At 44.9% G+C, this 18,422-nt stretch overlaps 1 protein-coding gene across 1 annotated transcript; it reads left to right on the forward strand.

Annotated features, from left to right (window-relative positions):
• The first annotated feature begins 240 nt into the window (after positions 1-240).
• On the forward strand, positions 241-16,958 carry Plin2 (perilipin 2). The gene is made up of 8 exons (XM_042692955.1): positions 241-318; positions 1,728-1,778; positions 1,864-2,059; positions 6,904-6,986; positions 11,294-11,558; positions 11,991-12,172; positions 13,961-14,086; positions 16,116-16,958. Exons 2-8 carry the CDS (start codon positions 1,749-1,751, stop codon positions 16,515-16,517), a joined length of 1,284 nt encoding a protein of 427 aa, XP_042548889.1. The 5' UTR covers positions 241-318; positions 1,728-1,748; the 3' UTR covers positions 16,518-16,958.
• Positions 16,959-18,422: the final 1,464 nt, after the last annotated feature.

The following is an 18,422-nucleotide window of genomic DNA, read 5'->3' on the forward strand; positions in this document are numbered from 1 at the left end:
CGGCGGAGTCCCCGCCCCTCTAGGTGGGCGGGAGACGGGGGGCGGTCCTGGCCCAGGCCCTTCAGGGGGCGCCCGGGACACTGGATCCTGGCCCGCTGACTTTCGCGTCCCCGGGTCGCCATCACGCGCTATGGAGGCGGGGCCGGGCGGGCCGGGGTGGGCCGGGTGAGGCGGGGCCCGGGAGGCCCAGGGCGAGGCCGGGCGGGGCGGGAGGCGGGTATATAGCTGGCGGCCCCGGGGCCGCGGGCCCAGCCTTCCCAGCGTGTCCGGGTTGCGGCCGTGTGCTGGGGACTCTCTACTCTGCGCTTCTTCGCTGAGGTCGGTCTGGGGGCGCGCGCCCCGGTCCCCGCGGAGCCGGGATCCGGGGTGCTGTCGGGTCTGGGGGCTGCTCTTTGGGGAGCTCCTAGCTGGGCGGCCAGGGACGGTGGCCGGGATCCTGGTGGGAAGGGACTGGCTCCTCGGCCGGCCTGCAGAGGCTTTCTTCCTTCGCTCTTGCTCCTAGAAGCTTCTGCCTTGCACCCCTTTGTCCTCAAGGGACTTTGCTTAAACTTTCATAGTTTCAGGGAAAAGACCTTAAGGCCGAGTTTTCTGGGGTGTACAGTGGAGATCGTCTGAAGGCGGTATTTTTCCGGGGGACAGAATGAAGATCATCTTGAGGCAGGATTTTCTAGGGTACTTTCTGCACCAGGCTTCTGCTTGACTTCAAGGCAGTGGAGTCTTCTTGGTGGCGGGTGGCTGCGGGGACCCACCCTGAGTCGTGGGCCTCTGCGGGTTACGGGTAACTATCTCAGCGTGTTTCTCAGTTCCCCCAGGCCTCCTCCTCTGCCTCCTCCTCCTTGCAGAGTGTGTGTGAGTTAGTTTCAGCCCTTTCACCAGGAAGGTAAAATAACTCCCCCGAAAGTGCTCTTGACCCTAGAGAAATGCTGATTGAATATCTTCCGGATTATTCTTTGATCCTATCGTGGACGTTAGCCTCCTTAGCATTTTTGTGAATAGATTTTTTACCTTCAAAAGATGTATCTAGTGCCCTGGTGGCTAAACTAGACCATTATGTTAACTTTGTCCCTACTGTGCCTCTTTGTTGCTTTGAATTTGAACTTAGGCTCGGGAGCCTTACCTTGCCTGGGGGTAGGAGTGGAGGGAAGGACGGACTCTCTGATAGGGTAGGATGGACTCCACAATTCTCTCTCTGGGTTCTTTCTTTCTTTCTTTACTTGAAAAGAGCATTTGGCCTTGCACTGGTGGCTCCTAGCTACTCAGGAGGCTGACATCTGAGGATAGTAGTTTGAAGTCAGCCTCTTATCTTCAGTTAACCATCAAAAAGTCAGGAGTAGAGCTGTTGCCCAAGTGGTAGAGCAAAAAGGCTAAGGGACAATGCCCAGATGAGTCAAGCCTCTGGACAGGCAAACAAGAAAAGAAAGGCAGGGAGCCTGTGACTCATGCCTGCAATCCTAGCTACTCAGGAGGCTGAGATCTGGCAATGCAAGTTCAAAGCTGGAAGTGGTGCTGTGGCTCAGTGTGGTTAGAGCACTCTCCTTGAGCAAGAGAGCTCAGGGACAGTGCCCAGGCCCTGAGTTCAAGCCCCATGACTGACAAAAAAGAAAAAGAAAAAAAAGGAAAAAAGAAAAAGAGGAAGAAAGGGTAGAAAGAAAGAGCATTTATTTGAGTTGGGAGGGAATCTAGTAGTCTAAATTCCAATTGTCCTGAAATAAACCTCTCTTCCACAGGTTTCTTCTCCTGGAGGAAAAATGGCAGCTGTTGCAGTTGATCCTCAGCCGGTATGATTTCTAACCAGCTGTTCTCTTGACTCCATTCTCTCCTTGTGTGTTTGAGGAGTTAATGTAAACCTCTCTTTGGTTGCAGAGTGTGGTGACCAGGGTAGCCAACCTGCCCTTGGTAAGCTCCACGTGTGACCTCGTGTCCTCTGCTTATGTCAGCACAAAGGATCAGCACCCCTACCTGAAATCTGTGTGTGAGATGGCTGAGAAAGGCATGAAGACCGTGACTTCTGTGGCAGTGACAGGTGCTCTGCCCATCATCCAGAAGCTAGAGCCACAGAGTGAGTTCTGGCTCCCCTCCCTCAAGATTCAGTTGAAGGGATTGGTGGGAGAGAGCCATAAGCACCCCCCCCACATGCACTGCCTTTCCACAGAGACTGTCTGCTGACCCTCTTTTTTGTAGAAGCCATGGCAGGTGTTCATTGAAGCTTTACTAAAAACACCCTGAGAGGCCTCTGTGGTAGTAACTGTGATCACAAGCAAGCATCCAGGGAGTGAACCAAAATAACTGACTTTCTTAGGGTCATACAGCATATATGAACCTTACACTATATATGTTTTATTTCATTTTTGTGCCAGTCCTGGAGTTTGAAACTCAGGGCCTCGGTGCTGTCCTTGGGTTTTTGAGATTAAGGTTAGTGTTCTACCACTTGAGCCATACCTTCACTTTTGGCTTTTTGGTAGTTAATTGGAGATGGGAGTCTCACAGACTCTCCTGCCAGGCTGGCTGTGAACTTTGATCCTCAGATCTCAGCCTCCTGAGTAGCTAGGATTACTGGCCTGAGCCACCAGTACCCAGTTATAGTTTTATTTTTAATACCATTTTTTTTTGGGGGGGGGGGTCCGGTTGTGGGGCCTGAACTCTGGGCCTGGGTGCTGTCCCTCAGCTCTTCAGCTCAAGGCTAGCACTCTACCACTTGAGCCACGGCGCCACTTCGGCTTTTTTTTTCTTTTTGTTTATGTGGTGCTGAGGAATCGAACCCAGGGCCTTATGCATGCAAGGCAAGCACTCTACCACTGAGCCACTTTCCCAGCCCTTAATACCATTTTTATTGCGATAAAATTAACAAACCAATATGATTCACTTAAAGTGTACAATTCTATGGTTTTCACCATATTTGGATTTGGACAGTTATCCTCATGGCCAAAATAGAATGTTTTCATTATGCTAGGAAAGACCTACACTGGCAGGATGATGATGAAATGGGGGTGATGAAATGTTCTGAAAGTGCAGAGTGTAATGGCCACACAATGTTGTGGTCAGGCTTAACGCCACTAAATTGTACAATTTAAAAATGGCTAAAGTCTATGTGTATATGGTTGGTTGGTTGATTTTTTTTTTTTTTTGGTCTGGTCATGGGGCCTGAACTCTGGGCCTGAGCGCTGTCCCTCAGCTCTTCAGCTCAAGGCTAGCACTCTACCACTTGAGCCACAGCACCACTTCCGGCCTTTTTCTTTTTGCTTACGTGGTGCTGAGGAATCGAACCCAGGGCCTCAGGCATCCAAGACAAGTGCTCTACCACTGAGCCACCTTCCCAGCCCGTTAGAAGTTTTATATTGAGTTTAGTCCCCACAGTCACTATCAAAAATAGTACTTCTATTCCCCAAGATGCCTGGTTGGTTGGTTTTTTGAGACAAAGTCTCACTATGGAGCCCAGGCTGGCCTTAAGCTTGTTATTCTCATCCAGAGTGCTAAGATTCCAAGCATGTATCATTATATCTAGCTTATATAAAAATAAAATAATAAAAAATATATTCTGAATGGGGCGGTGCACCTGTAATTGCATGTACTCTGGAGGCTGAAGGGCAGGATTACCAACAATTTTGAGGTTATCCTGAGCAAACCTGTCTCTAAATACAAAGTTAAACTCAATTGGGAGGTGTAGCTGGTGAAGGAACATCTGCCCAGCATGCTTGAGACCATGAGCCCCGGGCAGTGCAGACAGAAAGAGAGAGAAGCCTACCTCATCCTCATTAGCAATCAGTCCCCATTTCATTCTGTCTTTCCCTAGGCCACTAATCTGCTTCCTGTCATCTACATTTGCTTGTTCTATTACTTCACACAAAGGGAATCATAATCTTTTGTGACTGGTTTCTTAACTTAGCATAATATTTTCTAGATTCATCCACACTGAAGCATCATATCAATAATGAGTCCCCCCCTCCCTTTTTTTTTTTTTTGTCGGTCGTAGGCTTTGAACTCTGGGCCTGAGTACTGTCCCTTAGTTCTTCAGCTCAAAGCTAGCACTCTACCACTTGAGCTACAGCGCCACTTCCAGCTTTCTGGTGGTTTATTGGAGATAAGAATTTCACAGCCAGGCGCTGGTGGCTCACGCCTGTAATCCTAGCTACTCAGGAGGCTGAGGTCTGAGGATCGCGGTTCAAAGCCAGCCCGGGCAGGAGAGACAGTGAGACTCCTATCTCCAATAAACCACCAGAAAACCGGAAGTGGCGCTGTAGTTCAAGTGGTAGAGTGCTGGCCTTGAGCTGAAGAGCTGAGGGACAGCGCCCAGGCCCAGAGTTCAAGCCCCACGACCGACACAAAAAAAAAAAAAAAAGAATTTCACAGACTTTCCTGCCCAGGCTGGCTTTGAACTGGGATCCTCAGATCTCAGCCTCCTGAGTAGCTAGAATTATAGGCGAGAGTCACCGGCACCTGGCTATGAATCCCTTTTTATTCTGGAATATTTAGTTTTACAGCTGGTCCATATTTCATCACATTCATCCATCAGTTGGTGGGCATTTGGGTTGCCTCCACTTTGGATGGAGAGATGATGGGAACATATTTTCAGTTGTCTTGGATATACTTAGTGGAATTGCTGAGTCACATAATGACTAAGTTCTTGAGAAACTCCATACTATTTTCCAAAGTGACTGCACTGTTTTTTATTCCCATCAGCAATGCATGAAGGTTTCAGTTTCTCTGCACCATGATAATACAGATAATACAGGGGCATTGGCAGGGGTTGCTCTTCCTAAGGCTTGACCGTGTTTCTGAGCACTGTCTGAAGTTATGTGTTCAAGGCTAGTGCTCTACCATTCAGAGCCACAGCTCCACTTCTGGCTCTTTGGTGGTTAATTAGAGATAAGAGTCTCCTGGACTTTCCTGCCTAGTCTTGCTTGGAATCTCAGCCTCCTGAGTAGTTAGGATTACAGGCATGAGCCACCTGTACCTGGTGAGAAATCTTTTTTTTTTTTTTTTCTGGTCCTGGGTCTTGATCTGAGGGCCTGGTTACTGTCCCTGACCCTCTTTGTGCTCAAGGCAAGCGCTCTATCTCTTGAACCACAGCACCACTTTTGGCTTTTTCTTTTTTTTTTTTGGGTCCAGTCGTGGGCCTGAACTCTAGGCCTGGGTGCTGTCCCTCAGCTCTTCAGCTCAAGGCTAGCACTCTACCACTTGAGCCACAGCACCACTTCCATTTTTTTTTTCCTGCTTATGTAGTGCTGAGGAATCGAACCCAGGGCCTCATGCATGCAAGGCAAGCACTCTACCACTGAGCCACCTTCCCAGCCCATTTTTGGCTTTTTCTTTTTTTTTTTTTAATTTAATTTAATTTTATTTGTGAACATACTGTACAGAGGGGTTACAATTACATGGGCAGGATAATGCGTACATTTCTTACCAAGCATTGCAGCCTCCTCCTTTGGTTTACCCTTCACATCCCTTCCCAGCCTCCCCCCTCCCCCCCATTTTTGGCTTTTTCTGATTCTTATCTGGAGATAAGAATCTCATGGGGACTTTTCTGCCTAGGCCGACTTCTAAATGTGATCCTCAGATTTCTGGCTCCTGAGTAGCTAGAATTACAGATGTGAGCCACCAGCACCCAGCCTGGCGACAGCTTTTTTTTTTTTTTTTGTCCACAGTTGGGCTTAAACTGGGCTTGGGCACTGTCCCTGAGCTCTTCAGCTCAAGGCAAGCATTCTACCACTTGAACCACAGTGCCACTTCCGGTTTTCTGGTAGTTAATTGGAGATAAGAGTCTTACAGACTTTGCTGTCTGGACTGGCTTTGAACTTCCATCCTCAGATCTCAGCCTCCTGAGTAGCTAGGATTACAGGCGTGAGCCACTGGCACCCAGCTCTGGTAAGAGATATTAAAGATTTAAATAATTTTCACTGGTAAAGTCAGGGATTTTTTTTAGGATGAATGAATGAATGAATTTACTGTATTTGGTTTAGTCGCCCACGTGGGAAGCTTGGACTAAACTTTGGGTTTTGTTGAGGAGCTCCAGGGTGCTAATAGCTTGCATTTTCTTTCCTGTTGAGAACCCAGAATGTAGTGCTCCAGACTGGATTAAGTATATGAATGAAGCAGTGATTGAACTAGCATGGAAGTGTTAATTTTAAGAGTTTTCAGATACCTTATGAAAGAGCGAAATCTGCATATTCTTGGCAGCCGAGGATGGATTGGGGCTGACTGATGAGGAAGAAACTTCTCAGCCAAGTTCCTTCTGGCTTTTTGATGCCTTTATTACTCCTTCTTCTTCTTCCTGCATTTCCTTGCCAGTAGAAGAGAGTTGCCAACATCCTGCTAAACCTGCCTGAACTGGGGGGAAATAAATCCAAAAACTACCAGGCAATACATACAGGGTAAAAGATCAAAATTCTTGCCATTTTTTTTGTAGTAAGGTGAAAGATGTAAAGAATAACTCTGTGTGTGTGTGTGTGTGTGTGTGTGTGTGTGTGTGTGTGTGTGTGTGTGTGTGTGTGTTTTGCCAGTCCTGGGGGCTTGAACTCAGAGCTTGGGCACTGTCCGTCAGCTTCTTTTACTCAAGGCTAGCACTCTCACTTGAGCCACAGCACCATTTCCAGCTTTTTCTATTTATGTGATACTGAGGAATTGAACCCAGGGCTTCATGTGTGTGTGTGTGTTTTGCCAGTCCTGGGGGCTTGAACTCAGAGCTTGGGCACTGTCCGTCAGCTTCTTTTACTCAAGGCTAGCACTCTCACTTGAGCCACAGCACCATTTCCAGCTTTTTCTATTTATGTGATACTGAGGAATTGAACCCAGGGCTTCATGCATTCTAGGCAAGCATTCTACCACTAAGCCACATTCCCATCCCATCTGTGTGTTTGTATTCTATCTGCACTGTCACATTAATATTTTTCCATCTGATTCTTGCAGTTGCAGTTGCCAATACCTATGCCTGTAAGGGACTGGACAGAATTGAAGAAAGACTGCCGATTCTGAATCAGCCAACAGCCCAGGTAAGCATGGGACCAAAGTGTGCAGGCTTGCCAATTGGATGTTTTCATGTTCTGTTTATCCCAGGCTGTGCATGCAACAAATGCACAGATATTTATTTGTTCCTTTAACTTGGATCTGGATATAGTTTTTGAAAGAAACTTCCTGAACTGCTAGATTTGTGTTTAAAGAAACAGAAAATCTAGCTACCTTTGGCTAGAATGCTTTTTAATCTGATCTCAGTTGGTGAAATTGCTCTCTCAAATTCCCAGGCTCTCATGGTAACACATACATGTAGTTTGTTACCTGAAGGCTGAGGGAAGAAGGGAATTCAAGGCTAGTTTGGGCTGCATAGTTTGAAAGTAAAATGAAAAAGTCTGGTGTTGCTCAGCGGTGAGCCCTTGGCCTAATAATGCCCATGAAGCCCAAAACTTCAAAGGTGAAGTTTCAGTGCTAATAGTGACACCATACATAAGGGATAGCTTGCCAATCTTGACAAAAATTATAGGCACATCTATCTCAATAATTGTTTGGTTCAGATAATGTCCTAAAATATTCTTTCAGATTAAGAATGCATGGATACATATGGTACATAATATTAGGGGAAAATCTGGTGTTCTGTCTTTCATGATTAAATGGTTGAATGTACAGCCATTTTTTTTTCTGGTTCTGGAGCTTGATTGGGGCTTGAGCACTGTCATTGTTTCACTTGAACCACAACTCCACTTTCAGCTTTTTGGTGGTCGATTGGACAGTTGTCTCATGGATGTTCCTGCTTGGACTGGCTTTGAACCACTACCCCCAGATCTCAGCTTCCTGAATAGCTATAGCACTGAGCTAATGTACAGCTTTTCTTTTTCTTTCTTTTTTTTTTTTTTAGGTCTAGTTGTGGGGCCTGAACTCTGAGCCTGGGTGCTGTCCCTCAGCTCTTCAGCTCAAGGCTAGAGCTCTACCACTTGAGCCACTGTACCACTTCTGGCTTTTTTCTTTTTGCTTATGTGTATAGTGCTTGCAAAGCAAGCGCTATACCACTGAGCCACCTTCCCAGCCCTATGTATAGCTTTTAGAATGCTTGTTTTCAACTTTAAAATTTTCACTTATGATGCTTGAGATTATTCTAATGATGGAGTTTATTTTCCATTTTGGGTATATTCTTTCAATTTTAATGACTTATACATAATATTAAGTCAATTTATTTAAAATTAAACAAAAATTGAGTATTGAAAATAAAAAACTCCACTAACTCAAGAATTATTAATTATTATTAATAAGTACCTGAAAAGGTTTGTGTGTGCTTGTCTGCGTGTGCATGTGCGTGCGTGCCTCTTGTTCTTTTCTTTTTCACTCACTCGGCTGGTATTTTTGTAGTTGATTGGAGGCAAGAGTCTCTTGGATTGTTCTGACAGGGTTTGATCCTCTATCTCAGACTCCTGAGTAGTTAGGATTACAGAGCCATTGACACTGTTACTGTTTCTTTGTAGAGTTGTTTTTTTTTCTAGGGGGGGCAGGAAGGCAGGGAAGTGCCAGAGATGGAACCAAGGACCATTTTGGGGGCATTTTATTATGTAGCCAAGGCTTTGCTGTACTGGGGATTTTAAAGTCAAGGCCTCATGAATGCTAGACATGCTCTCTACCACTTGAAACTTTCAGGATAACAGGAGTGCTCCATTGTGCCCAGCTTTTACATAAACTAGTGAAGTTTTTGAATTTGATTAATAATTACAGGTGGTTGTTGTTTTGTGTGATTTGCTTAAAAGTCTAAAATTGGACATGGTGGCACATACTTATAATCAGTACATAGGAGACAGATTGGGAGGTAGGTGTGTGTGTGTGTGTGTGTGTGTGTGTGTGTGTGTGTGTGTGCGCGCGCGTGCGTGCGTGTGTGCGTGCGTGCGTGCGTGCGTGCATGCATGCCGCTGTGCCAGTACTGGGGCGTGGACTCAGGGCCTGCATGCTGTTTTTAGGCTGGTGCTCTACCACTTGAGTTTTTGCTGGTTAATTGGAGATAAACAGCTGTCTCATGGATTTGTCTACCTTGGTGTTTTGGGGTTTTCTTTTTTTTTTTTTTTTTGGTCGGTTGTGGGGCTTGAACTCAGAGCCTGGGCACTGTCCCTTAGCTCTTCAGCTCAAGGTGAGCGCTCTACCACTTGAGCTACAATGCCACTTCCGGTTTTCTAGGGTTTTTTATTGGAGATAAGAGTCTCACAGACTTTCCTGCCTATGCTGGCTTTGAACCATGATCCTCAGATCTCAGCCTCCTGAGTAGCTAGGACTACAGGTGTGAGCTACTGGCGCCCGGCTGGATTTGTCTACCTTGGTAGGCTTTGCAACAAAAGTTTTCAGATCTCATAGGCACAAGCCACAAGTACCAGGCACCAGCACCTGTAAAGTAGCCTATGCAGTCTATTTTTTATGTAATACAGATGCTTCTCAAATTACAACAGTTATATCTTCATAAATCTATTACAAGTAGAAAATGTCCTGATGTTAAAAAAAAAATAAATGCACTTATGGGATAGGGATGAAGTTTGTCTATCACACTGTAGGCCCTGGGTTTGATCACCAGCACTGGGAGGAAAGAACAGGAAGGAGGGAAAGTTAGTTTTGTTTTTCCCATTTATTCATATAAGTAGAATTATAAAGCTACAAGGATTCTTGTAATGCAGTTTTCAAGTAAGAGTGCGGTGCTGTGATCCTTGTCTGAAATCTCAGCTCACCCCTGTATGTGTGGGGCCTGAAGCAGCACATGAAGGCTTAAAGCAGTTTCCTTACATTGAAAGTAACACCAGCCAGGCACAGTGGCTCACGCCTGTAATCCTAGCTACTCAAGAGGCTGAGATCTGAGGATCAACAGTTCAAAGCCAGCCAGGCTGGAAAGTCCATGAGATTCTATCACCACTTGGCCACTAAATGGTCAGGAGTGGAGTTGTGGCTCAAGTGGTAGAGCATTAGTCCAGTAAAAAAAAAAATCTCAGGGACAATGCTTAGGCTCTGAGCTCAAGCCTTAGGACCAACACACACACACACACACACACACACACACACACACACACACACACACACACACACACACACAGAGAGAGAGACAAAGTGACACCAGACTAAGGACTAAATCAGTATCTAGTTCTGCTTATGAGTTGGCTTTCTGGACTTTGTGCAGAGGGCTAGGTTACCTGGTCATTTTAAGTATGAACTACTCTCCTTATAAGCATACCAATGTGGAAAGTATGTCTGCTCAAGAAATTCCATGTATGTCACTAAAGACATAGTAAGCAAAACAATTTAATTTGACAAATTGACAAATCTCTAATCTGTTTATTCCACCTGCATCTCTAACAATCCTTAGGAATGAGTGGCATGTTAGGCACTAAGACCTGAGAAAGCAATTCTAGCTCATTAAATTGTAACAGCTTTCCCAAGATTTAAAGTTAGAGCATGAGAGGGCCAGATTCCTTTCCCATGTTGCCTTTTTTGTTGGTGGTGGTAGTATAGTTCAGGGCCTAAGTGCTGTCCCTGAGCTTTTTTTAGCTCAAGACTAGAGCTCTACCAGCACTTTGAACCACATTGGCACTTCCAGTTTTCTGGTGGAGATAAGAATCTTGTGAGCCAGGTACCGCTGGCTCACGCCTGTAATCCTAGCTAGTCAGGAGGCTGAGATCTGAGGATCGCAGTTCAAAGCCAACCAGGGGAAGGAAAGTCCGTGAGACTCTTATCTCCAATAAACCACTAGAAAACTGGAAGTGGCGCTGTGGCGCAAGTGGTAGAGCGCTCGCCTTGAGCTGAAGAGCTGAGGGACAGTGCCCAAGCCCAGAGTTCAAGCCCCATGACCGACCCCCCCCCCAAAAAAAAAAAAAAAGAATCTTGTGGGATTTCTTGCCTGGGCTGGCTTCGAACCTTGATCCTCAGATCCTAAGTATTATCTTTTATTTATTTATTTTTTTTGTCTGTTGTGGGACTTGAACTCTGGGCCTGGGCGCTGTTTCTCAGCTCTTCAGCACAAGGCTAGTGCTCTACCACTTGAGCCATAGCGCCACTTCTAGCTTTTTCTGCTTATGTGGTGCTGAGGAATTGAACCCAGGGCCTCATGCATGCAAGGCAAGCGCTCTACCACTGAGCCACCTTCCCAGCTATTACCTTTTTGAAAAGAATTTTTTCATTTAGTTTTACAATGGGGTTTCAGCTCAATTATGAGTACAATGCATTTTGAATAATGTTACTCTATTGTTCTCTGACATCTTTCCCTATCTACTACATTGTCTTTGTGAGTCCTTAAATATGTATTTGTGCCCTTATTTCTCATAAGCCAATTGACCTGCTTGTCTACTTGTAGGTTGTTGCTAATGCCAAAGGTGCTGTGACAACTACTGTGACTGGGGCCAAGGATTCTGTAGGCAGCGCAATCACAGGGGTCGTGGATAAGACTAAAGGAGTGGTAACTGGCAGTGTGGAGAAGACCAAGTCTGTGGTCAATGACAGCATTAACACAGTTTTGGCCAGTCGGATGGTGCAGCTTGTGAGCCATGGAGTAGAAAATGCATTGACAAAATCAGAGCTGCTGGTAGACCAATACCTCCCTCTCACTCAGGAAGAATTAGGTAATAAGACTTTCATTTTGAAATAATGTCTGTCTTACTAATCTTTTTAATACAGGTTTATTAAGATAGACTTTATTTATATACCTAAAAACTCACCTTATTCCAGAATACAGTTATAGAGTTGCAGAAGTCACCACAAACCAGTTTTTTGTCTTTCTGGTTGTGGGGCTTAAACTCAGGGCCTGGGTGCTGTCCATGAGCTCTTTGTGCTCGAGGCTGGCACTCTACCACTTTCAGCCACAGCTCCACTTCTAACAAACCAGTTTTAGAACAGAGAATTGTCACACTAAATCATCATTAGTGCCTTCCATGCCAGGAAGCATATTGCTAAGTCAGTCTGTAGAATTGAAGAAGTGGAGACCCAGGTTAAAGTCCAGGCCTTATCAACTTACAACTGTGACCCCTTCTTTTCTATCCTCCGCCTTTTTTCAGAAAAAGAAGCAAAAAAAGTCGAAGGCTTTGATATGGTTCAGAAGCCAAGTTATTATGTTAGACTGGGATCTCTGTCTACGAAGCTCCGTTCACGTGCCTATGAGCAGGCTCTCAGCAGGGTTAAAGATGCAAAGCAAAAAAGCCAAGAGACCATTTCTCAGCTCCATTCTACTGTTCATCTGGTGAGTAAAGTACCTGAAGTAAATTTATTTATCTCGAGGGATCAGAGTAAGAATAATCATGGAATATAGCAATTTTAACCTTAACTTATGGACAACCTAGTAGAAAAACACAGTATACAGAAGATCCAGAGAAAAGGGAGTATAAACACCTGGAAATATGAAGTGATACTAATTGTACTCTGAAGTGTCAAAGATTCATCTCTGGTCACATTTGAAAGTTCAATGCTATTGGCAGTGACTTAGGAAAAAAAGCAGTCTTTCATACTTTTGGAGCACTGAAGAGACTATCCTGGAAAAGTTATAACTATACCTATACCTTTAGAAGGAATTTATCCCACAGATATATGTATGTTTGTTTATTGTTTCAAGAGCCTATAATAGTGCACACTAACCACAGAGGACTAATCACTATATGACAATAAATCTATTGTGTAGCCATTAGCAATTGCCAAATTGTAGAACACTATGAACTATACTTCTGAAAAAAAAAACAAAAACATTTTTCTTGGAAGAGGAAAAAGGCAAATGGAAACAGGGAAAAGGAAGTTTGAGTTAATTCCTCTTTGGAAACTTTTTTTTTTTTTTGTCAGTTGTGGGTCTTGAACTGTGGGCCTGGGTGCTATCCCTGAGCTTTTCAGCTCAAGGCTAGCGCTCTACCACTTGAGGCACAGCACCACTTCTGGTTTGATGGTGGTTAATTGGAGATAAGTCTCACGAACTTTCCTGCCTGGGCTGGCTTTGAACTTTGATCCTCAGCTCTCAGCCTCCTGAGTAGCTAGGATTACTGGCGTGAGCCACCAGTGCCCTGCTCTAACTTATCTTTTACACGTACACAAATCAGATTTTAGTTGGCTTGGTTTTCTTGGGTGGGGTGGTGAGTACTGGGGCTTGAAGTCAGGACCTTGAGCTCTTGATTAGCTTTTTTACTCAAGGCTGATCGTCAACCATGTGAGCCACACTTCCATTTCTGGCCTTTTTTTTTTTACTTGTTAATTAGTGATAAGAGTCTCTTGGATTTTTCTGCTCTGTGGCTTTGAACCTGGGTCCTCAGATCTTAAAGGCATGAGCCACTGGTGCCATGCTTAAATGTGTGTGTCTGCCTGTCTGTCCTGGGGCTTGAACTCTGGGACTCAGCACCATCCCTCAGCTCTTCAGCTCAAGGCTAGTGCTCTACCATTTGAGCCACAGGACCACTTCTGACCTTTTCTGCTTATGTGGTACTGAGGAATCGAACCCAGGGCCTCATGCATGCAAGACAAGCACTCTGCCACTGAGCCATCTTCCCAGCCTTATGCTTAAATTTTAGTTGTCTTACCTGTGTTAAACTGGAGGTAAATTTGGAGTCAATATTTAATAGTTTAAAAGGGGAGTAATGGGCCTGGTGCTGGTGGTCATGCCTCTAATCTCAGCTACTTAGGAGACAGAGATCTGAGGATTTTGGTTCAAAGCCAGCTCAGGTAGGAAAGTCTGTGAGACTCTTATCTCCAATTAACCACCAGGAAACTGAAAGTGGTGCTGTGGATCAAAGTGATAGAGCACTAGCTTTGAGCAAAAGTTGCTCAAGGACAGCACCCAGGTCCCAAGTTCAAGCCCCATGACTGACAGAAAAAAAAGGCAATAATGAGCCAAGCTATTATTTACACATGTTTATAATAACAGCATGAATAGCTACCACTAAACTGTTACAGGTACTGTTGGTTTATATATTGCCTTTTGACATTACAGAGCTGTAAACAGGCTAATATGAATCACTAGGCTGTTCTCTTGTCTTATGTCATTATGTTACAGATTGAATATGCCAGAAAGAATGTTCATAGTGCCAACCAGAAAATTCAGGATAAGCTCTATCAGTCATGGGTAGAGTGGAAGAGAAGCATTGGCCATGATGATACTGATGAATCCCATTGTGCTGAGGTAAGTCATTCACTACTTCCTAAAGAAAGGATTACCAGACTTTTCATTCACTTTTCTCTTAGAATACTGTTCCCTCAAAAACCTGGATAATATTTTGTGAATAGGTTGTTACTTGACAGAAAAGCAAAACTAGGGAAGGAGTGACTTTAATTAATAACCTAGCCTGGCGCCAGTGGCTCACGCCTGTAATCCTAGCTACTCAGGAGGCTGAGATCTGAGGATCGTGGTTCAAAGCCAGCCCTGGCAGGAAAGTCCATGAGACTCTTAGCTCCAATAAAGCACTAGAAAACCAGAAGTGGCACTGTGGCTCAAGCGGTAGAGCGCTCACCTTGAGCTGAAGAGCACAAGGACAACGCCCAAGCCCAGAGTTCAAGCCCCATGACCAACGAAAAAAATTAATAACCTACACATATGCATATTACCTCTAATAAGAAATGAACCTTGCTCCTATAATGAGTATAGAATAACAGAATATGGACATTTTATTTATTTATGCATGTTAGTGTGCCAGTCCTTTTAAACTCACGACTTGGGCACTGTCCTTGAGCTCTTTTGTTCAAGGCTAGTACTCTACCACTTGAGCCACATCTCCACTTCTCTTTCTGGTAGTTAATTGGAGAAGCGAGTCTCACAAACTTTCCTGTCCAGTCTGGCTTTGAACCATGATGTTCTGATCCTCAGCCTCCTGAATAACTAGGATTACAATAGTAATCCTAGTTACAGTAGTAATCCTACTGCTCAGTAGTGCTTTTTGTTGTTTGTTTGTGTTTGCCAATCCTGGAGCTTGAACTCAGTGCCTGGGCACTGTCCCTGAGCTTCTTTTGCTCAAGGCTTGCACTCTACCACTTGAGCCACAGTTGCGCTTGTGGCTTTTTCTGTTTATGTGATACTGAGGAGTTGAATCCAGGGCTTCATGCATACTAGGCAAGCACTCTATCACTAAGCCACATTCCCAGCCCCTTAGTGTAGTGTTTTGAGGGTTTTTTGTTTGTTTGTTTGTTTGTTTTTGCCAGTCCTGGAGCTTGAACTCAGGGCCTGGGCACTGTCCCCGAGCTTCTTTTGCTCAAAGCTTGCACTCTACCACTTGAGTTGCACTTGTGGCTTTTTCTGTTTATGTGGTACTGAAGAATTGAACCCAGGGCTTAATGCATGATAGGCAAGCAGTCTACCACTAAGCCATATTCCCAGCCCTTTAGTAGCTTTTTTTTTTTTTGGTCGGTCATAGGGCTTGAACTCTGGGTCTGGGTGCTGTCCCTCAGCTCTTCAGCTCAAGGCTAGTGTTCTACCACTTGAGCCACAGCACCACTTCTGGTTTTCTGAGTGTTTATTGGAGATAAGAGTCTCTCAGACTTTCCTGCCCAGGCTGGCTTTGAACTGCGATCCTCAGATCTCAGCCACCTGAGTAGCTAGGATTACAGGCAGGAGCCACCGGTGCCCGGCTCTTTAGTAGTTTTAACAGGATAAATAGAGAGAGGAGCTGGGCAACCATACAGGAAGACCACTTCACCCAGCCTTGAGGTGGATGTGGGTGAGTCAGATGGCTTCTGGATGAGGTGAATGCAGAACTAAGAACTAATGGATAAACTAGTGTAAGGACAATAAAGGAACCATTGTTCCAGACAGAAGAGAGAGAGCCCATTTAGTTCTAGAAAACAGTTCTTTTGTCCTGAAAGCTAGTATCCATTTGCCTTTAAAATCAGTACCAATTATTTGTTCACATAGTGTTATCTTGTATTGTGGAGATGATAATAAGCAGATTACTCTACTAACATAGAAAATATTTAATTCTGTTTGGTCTCCCTGCTTGTTGTGATTCTTCATTTTAAGATGATTTTTAGAGACTCAGATATATTTTCTAATTGTTAACTGGTCGATTTATATTCATAAGCTATGAAAAATTCTGTACTCTGGGTTGTTATGAGGATTAGAAAAGGTACATATGTGGTAGCTATATGACTGTTTTACTGTGAACTGAGTCATGCATTACACTGTTGATTGCACTGCTAATTCTTATTTGTTCTATTTTTAGCACATTGAGTCACGGACCCTGGCTATTGCCCGAAACCTGACTCAGCAGCTCCAGACCACATGCCACATCCTTCTCTCCAACATCCAAGGGTTACCACAGCATATTCAAGATCAGGCCAGCCACTTGGGGGTGATGGCAGGAGAGATCTACTCTGTGTTCCGCAATGCTGCTTCCTTTAAGGAAGTGTCTGACAGCTTCCTCACCTCTAGCAATGGGCAGCTGCAGAAAATGAAGGAATCTTTAGATGATGTGATGGATTATCTTGTTAACAACACACCTGTCAATTGGCTGGTAGGTCCCTTTTATTCTCAGATTACTGAGTCTCAGGGTGCTCCAGATCAACATGCAGAAACCGACAAGACCAGCCAGGAGGCCCAGCCATCTGAGCCTAAAACTCACTAAACCTATGCTTCTTACCAGTGCATTAAGTAGCCAGCCAGATGATAACCTTGTTATGTTGAAATTAACCTTGACAAGTTAGATGACTCTAAATTGGAAAAGCAGCTAACTAGGAAAAAGGTCCTCAGGAGAAGTCGTTTTTACCTGAATTAAGAGCTTTAAAGTTTCCTGCATGAGCCAGATGAGTTCTGTTTACCTCACTATAAGTAGAGAACATTGGCCTAGCCACAACTTGTAAGTTCAAGTGTACTTACAATTTCACTCTACAGCCTTTGTGTAGCTATTGCTAACATGTTTATATTGAATAAAAACACCTTCACAGGGGCTCTGTGCATGATAAATGCCTTGATGCATGCTTGTACACCTAGATTTTAGCTTTTTGTTGCTTATAAAGAAATGAATTCAATAAAATTTGTGGCAGCTTGATGCTGCTTGTTCCATATGCTTTGTGTGTTGCTTTCATGGAGCTGTTTGATCTGCATGTCAGGGTTATTAATATACATACAAGTCTAATTGACTGGTTGGGGAATTTGGTGGGGTAATAGTATTGCAAGACTAATGACACAAATGGAGTGTTTGATAGCAGATTCAAAAAATTAGAAGTTAAGGCCTGGGAAGGTGGCTCAGTGGTAGAGTGCTTGCCTTGCATGCCTGAGGCCCTGGGTTTGATTCCTCAGCACCACATAAGAAAAAAGCCGGAAGTGGCGCCGTGGCTCAAGTGGTAGAGCGCTAGCCTTGAGCTGAAGAGCTGAGGGACAGCGCCCAGGCCCAGAGTTCAGGCCCCACAACTGGACCAAAAAAAAAAAAAATTAGAAGTTATCATGAGGACTGGGGCAATGGTATGCTACTTGGGAGGTTAAGGTGGGAAGATCACTTGAATCTAGGAATTTGTGACTAACCCGAGCAATGGAGATGACCCTAGTCAAAAAATATAGAATAGCTTGGTGCTAGTGGCTCACTCCTGTAGTCCTAGCTACTCAGGAGGCTGAAATCTGAAGGATCACGGTTCAAAGCCAGCTCAGGCAGGAAAGTCTGTGAGACTCTTATCTCTAATAAACCACCAGAAAACCAGAAGTGGTGCTGTGGCTCAGTGGTAGAGTGCTTGCCTTGCGCTGAAGAGCTGAGGGACAGCACCCAAGCCCACAGTTCAAGACCCACAACTGACAAAACTCAGGCCCTTGAGTTCAAGCCCCAGGACCAGCAAAAAAACAAAAACCTAAAACAAAACTGTAGAATTCTGAAGTAGGGTTTGATACTTCTGCCTGTCCTGCTAAATGTGAGCAGGAGAAGCAAAGTCTAAGTCAAATTCATCTTTCCTTTTTTTTTTGGGGGGGGCGGGGGGGTCCAGTTGTGGGGCCTGAGCTCTGGGCCTGAGCACTGTCCCTCAGCTCTTCAGCTCAAGGCTAGCACTCTACCACTTGAGCCACCACGCCATTTCCGGCTTTTTTCTTTTTTCTTATGTAGTGCTGAGGAATTGAACCCAGGGCCTCATGTATGCAAGGCAAGCACTCTACCACTGAGCCACTTTCCAGCTCCGTTCCCCACCCCCACCCCCCCCACCCCGCCCCCGTCCAGTCCTGGGGCCTGAGCTCTGGTCCTGGGGACTGTCCCTGAGGCTAGCACTCTACCACTTGAGCCACAGCACCACTTCCAGCTTTTTCTGCTTATGTGGTGCTAAGGAATTGAACCCAGGGCCTCATGCATGCAAGACAAACACTCTACCACTGAGCCACCTTCCCAGCCCCTCATCTTTTCTTTCTACCTTAGTTCACCTCTCTTCCCCCCCCACCCCCCCATAGTAAGGAAAGTACATAGAAGGAACTTCACATGATCTTTGGTGTAGAGTTGAGTACCAAAGTTGTTTCCTCCATATGAGATTAAAGAGGGCAGCTGGGGCTCTAAGACATA

Source organism: Dipodomys spectabilis, unplaced genomic scaffold (genome assembly GCF_019054845.1).
Source record: "Dipodomys spectabilis isolate Male_0828 unplaced genomic scaffold, ASM1905484v1 ptg000158l, whole genome shotgun sequence".
Classification (NCBI taxonomy): Eukaryota; Metazoa; Chordata; class Mammalia; order Rodentia; family Heteromyidae; genus Dipodomys; species Dipodomys spectabilis.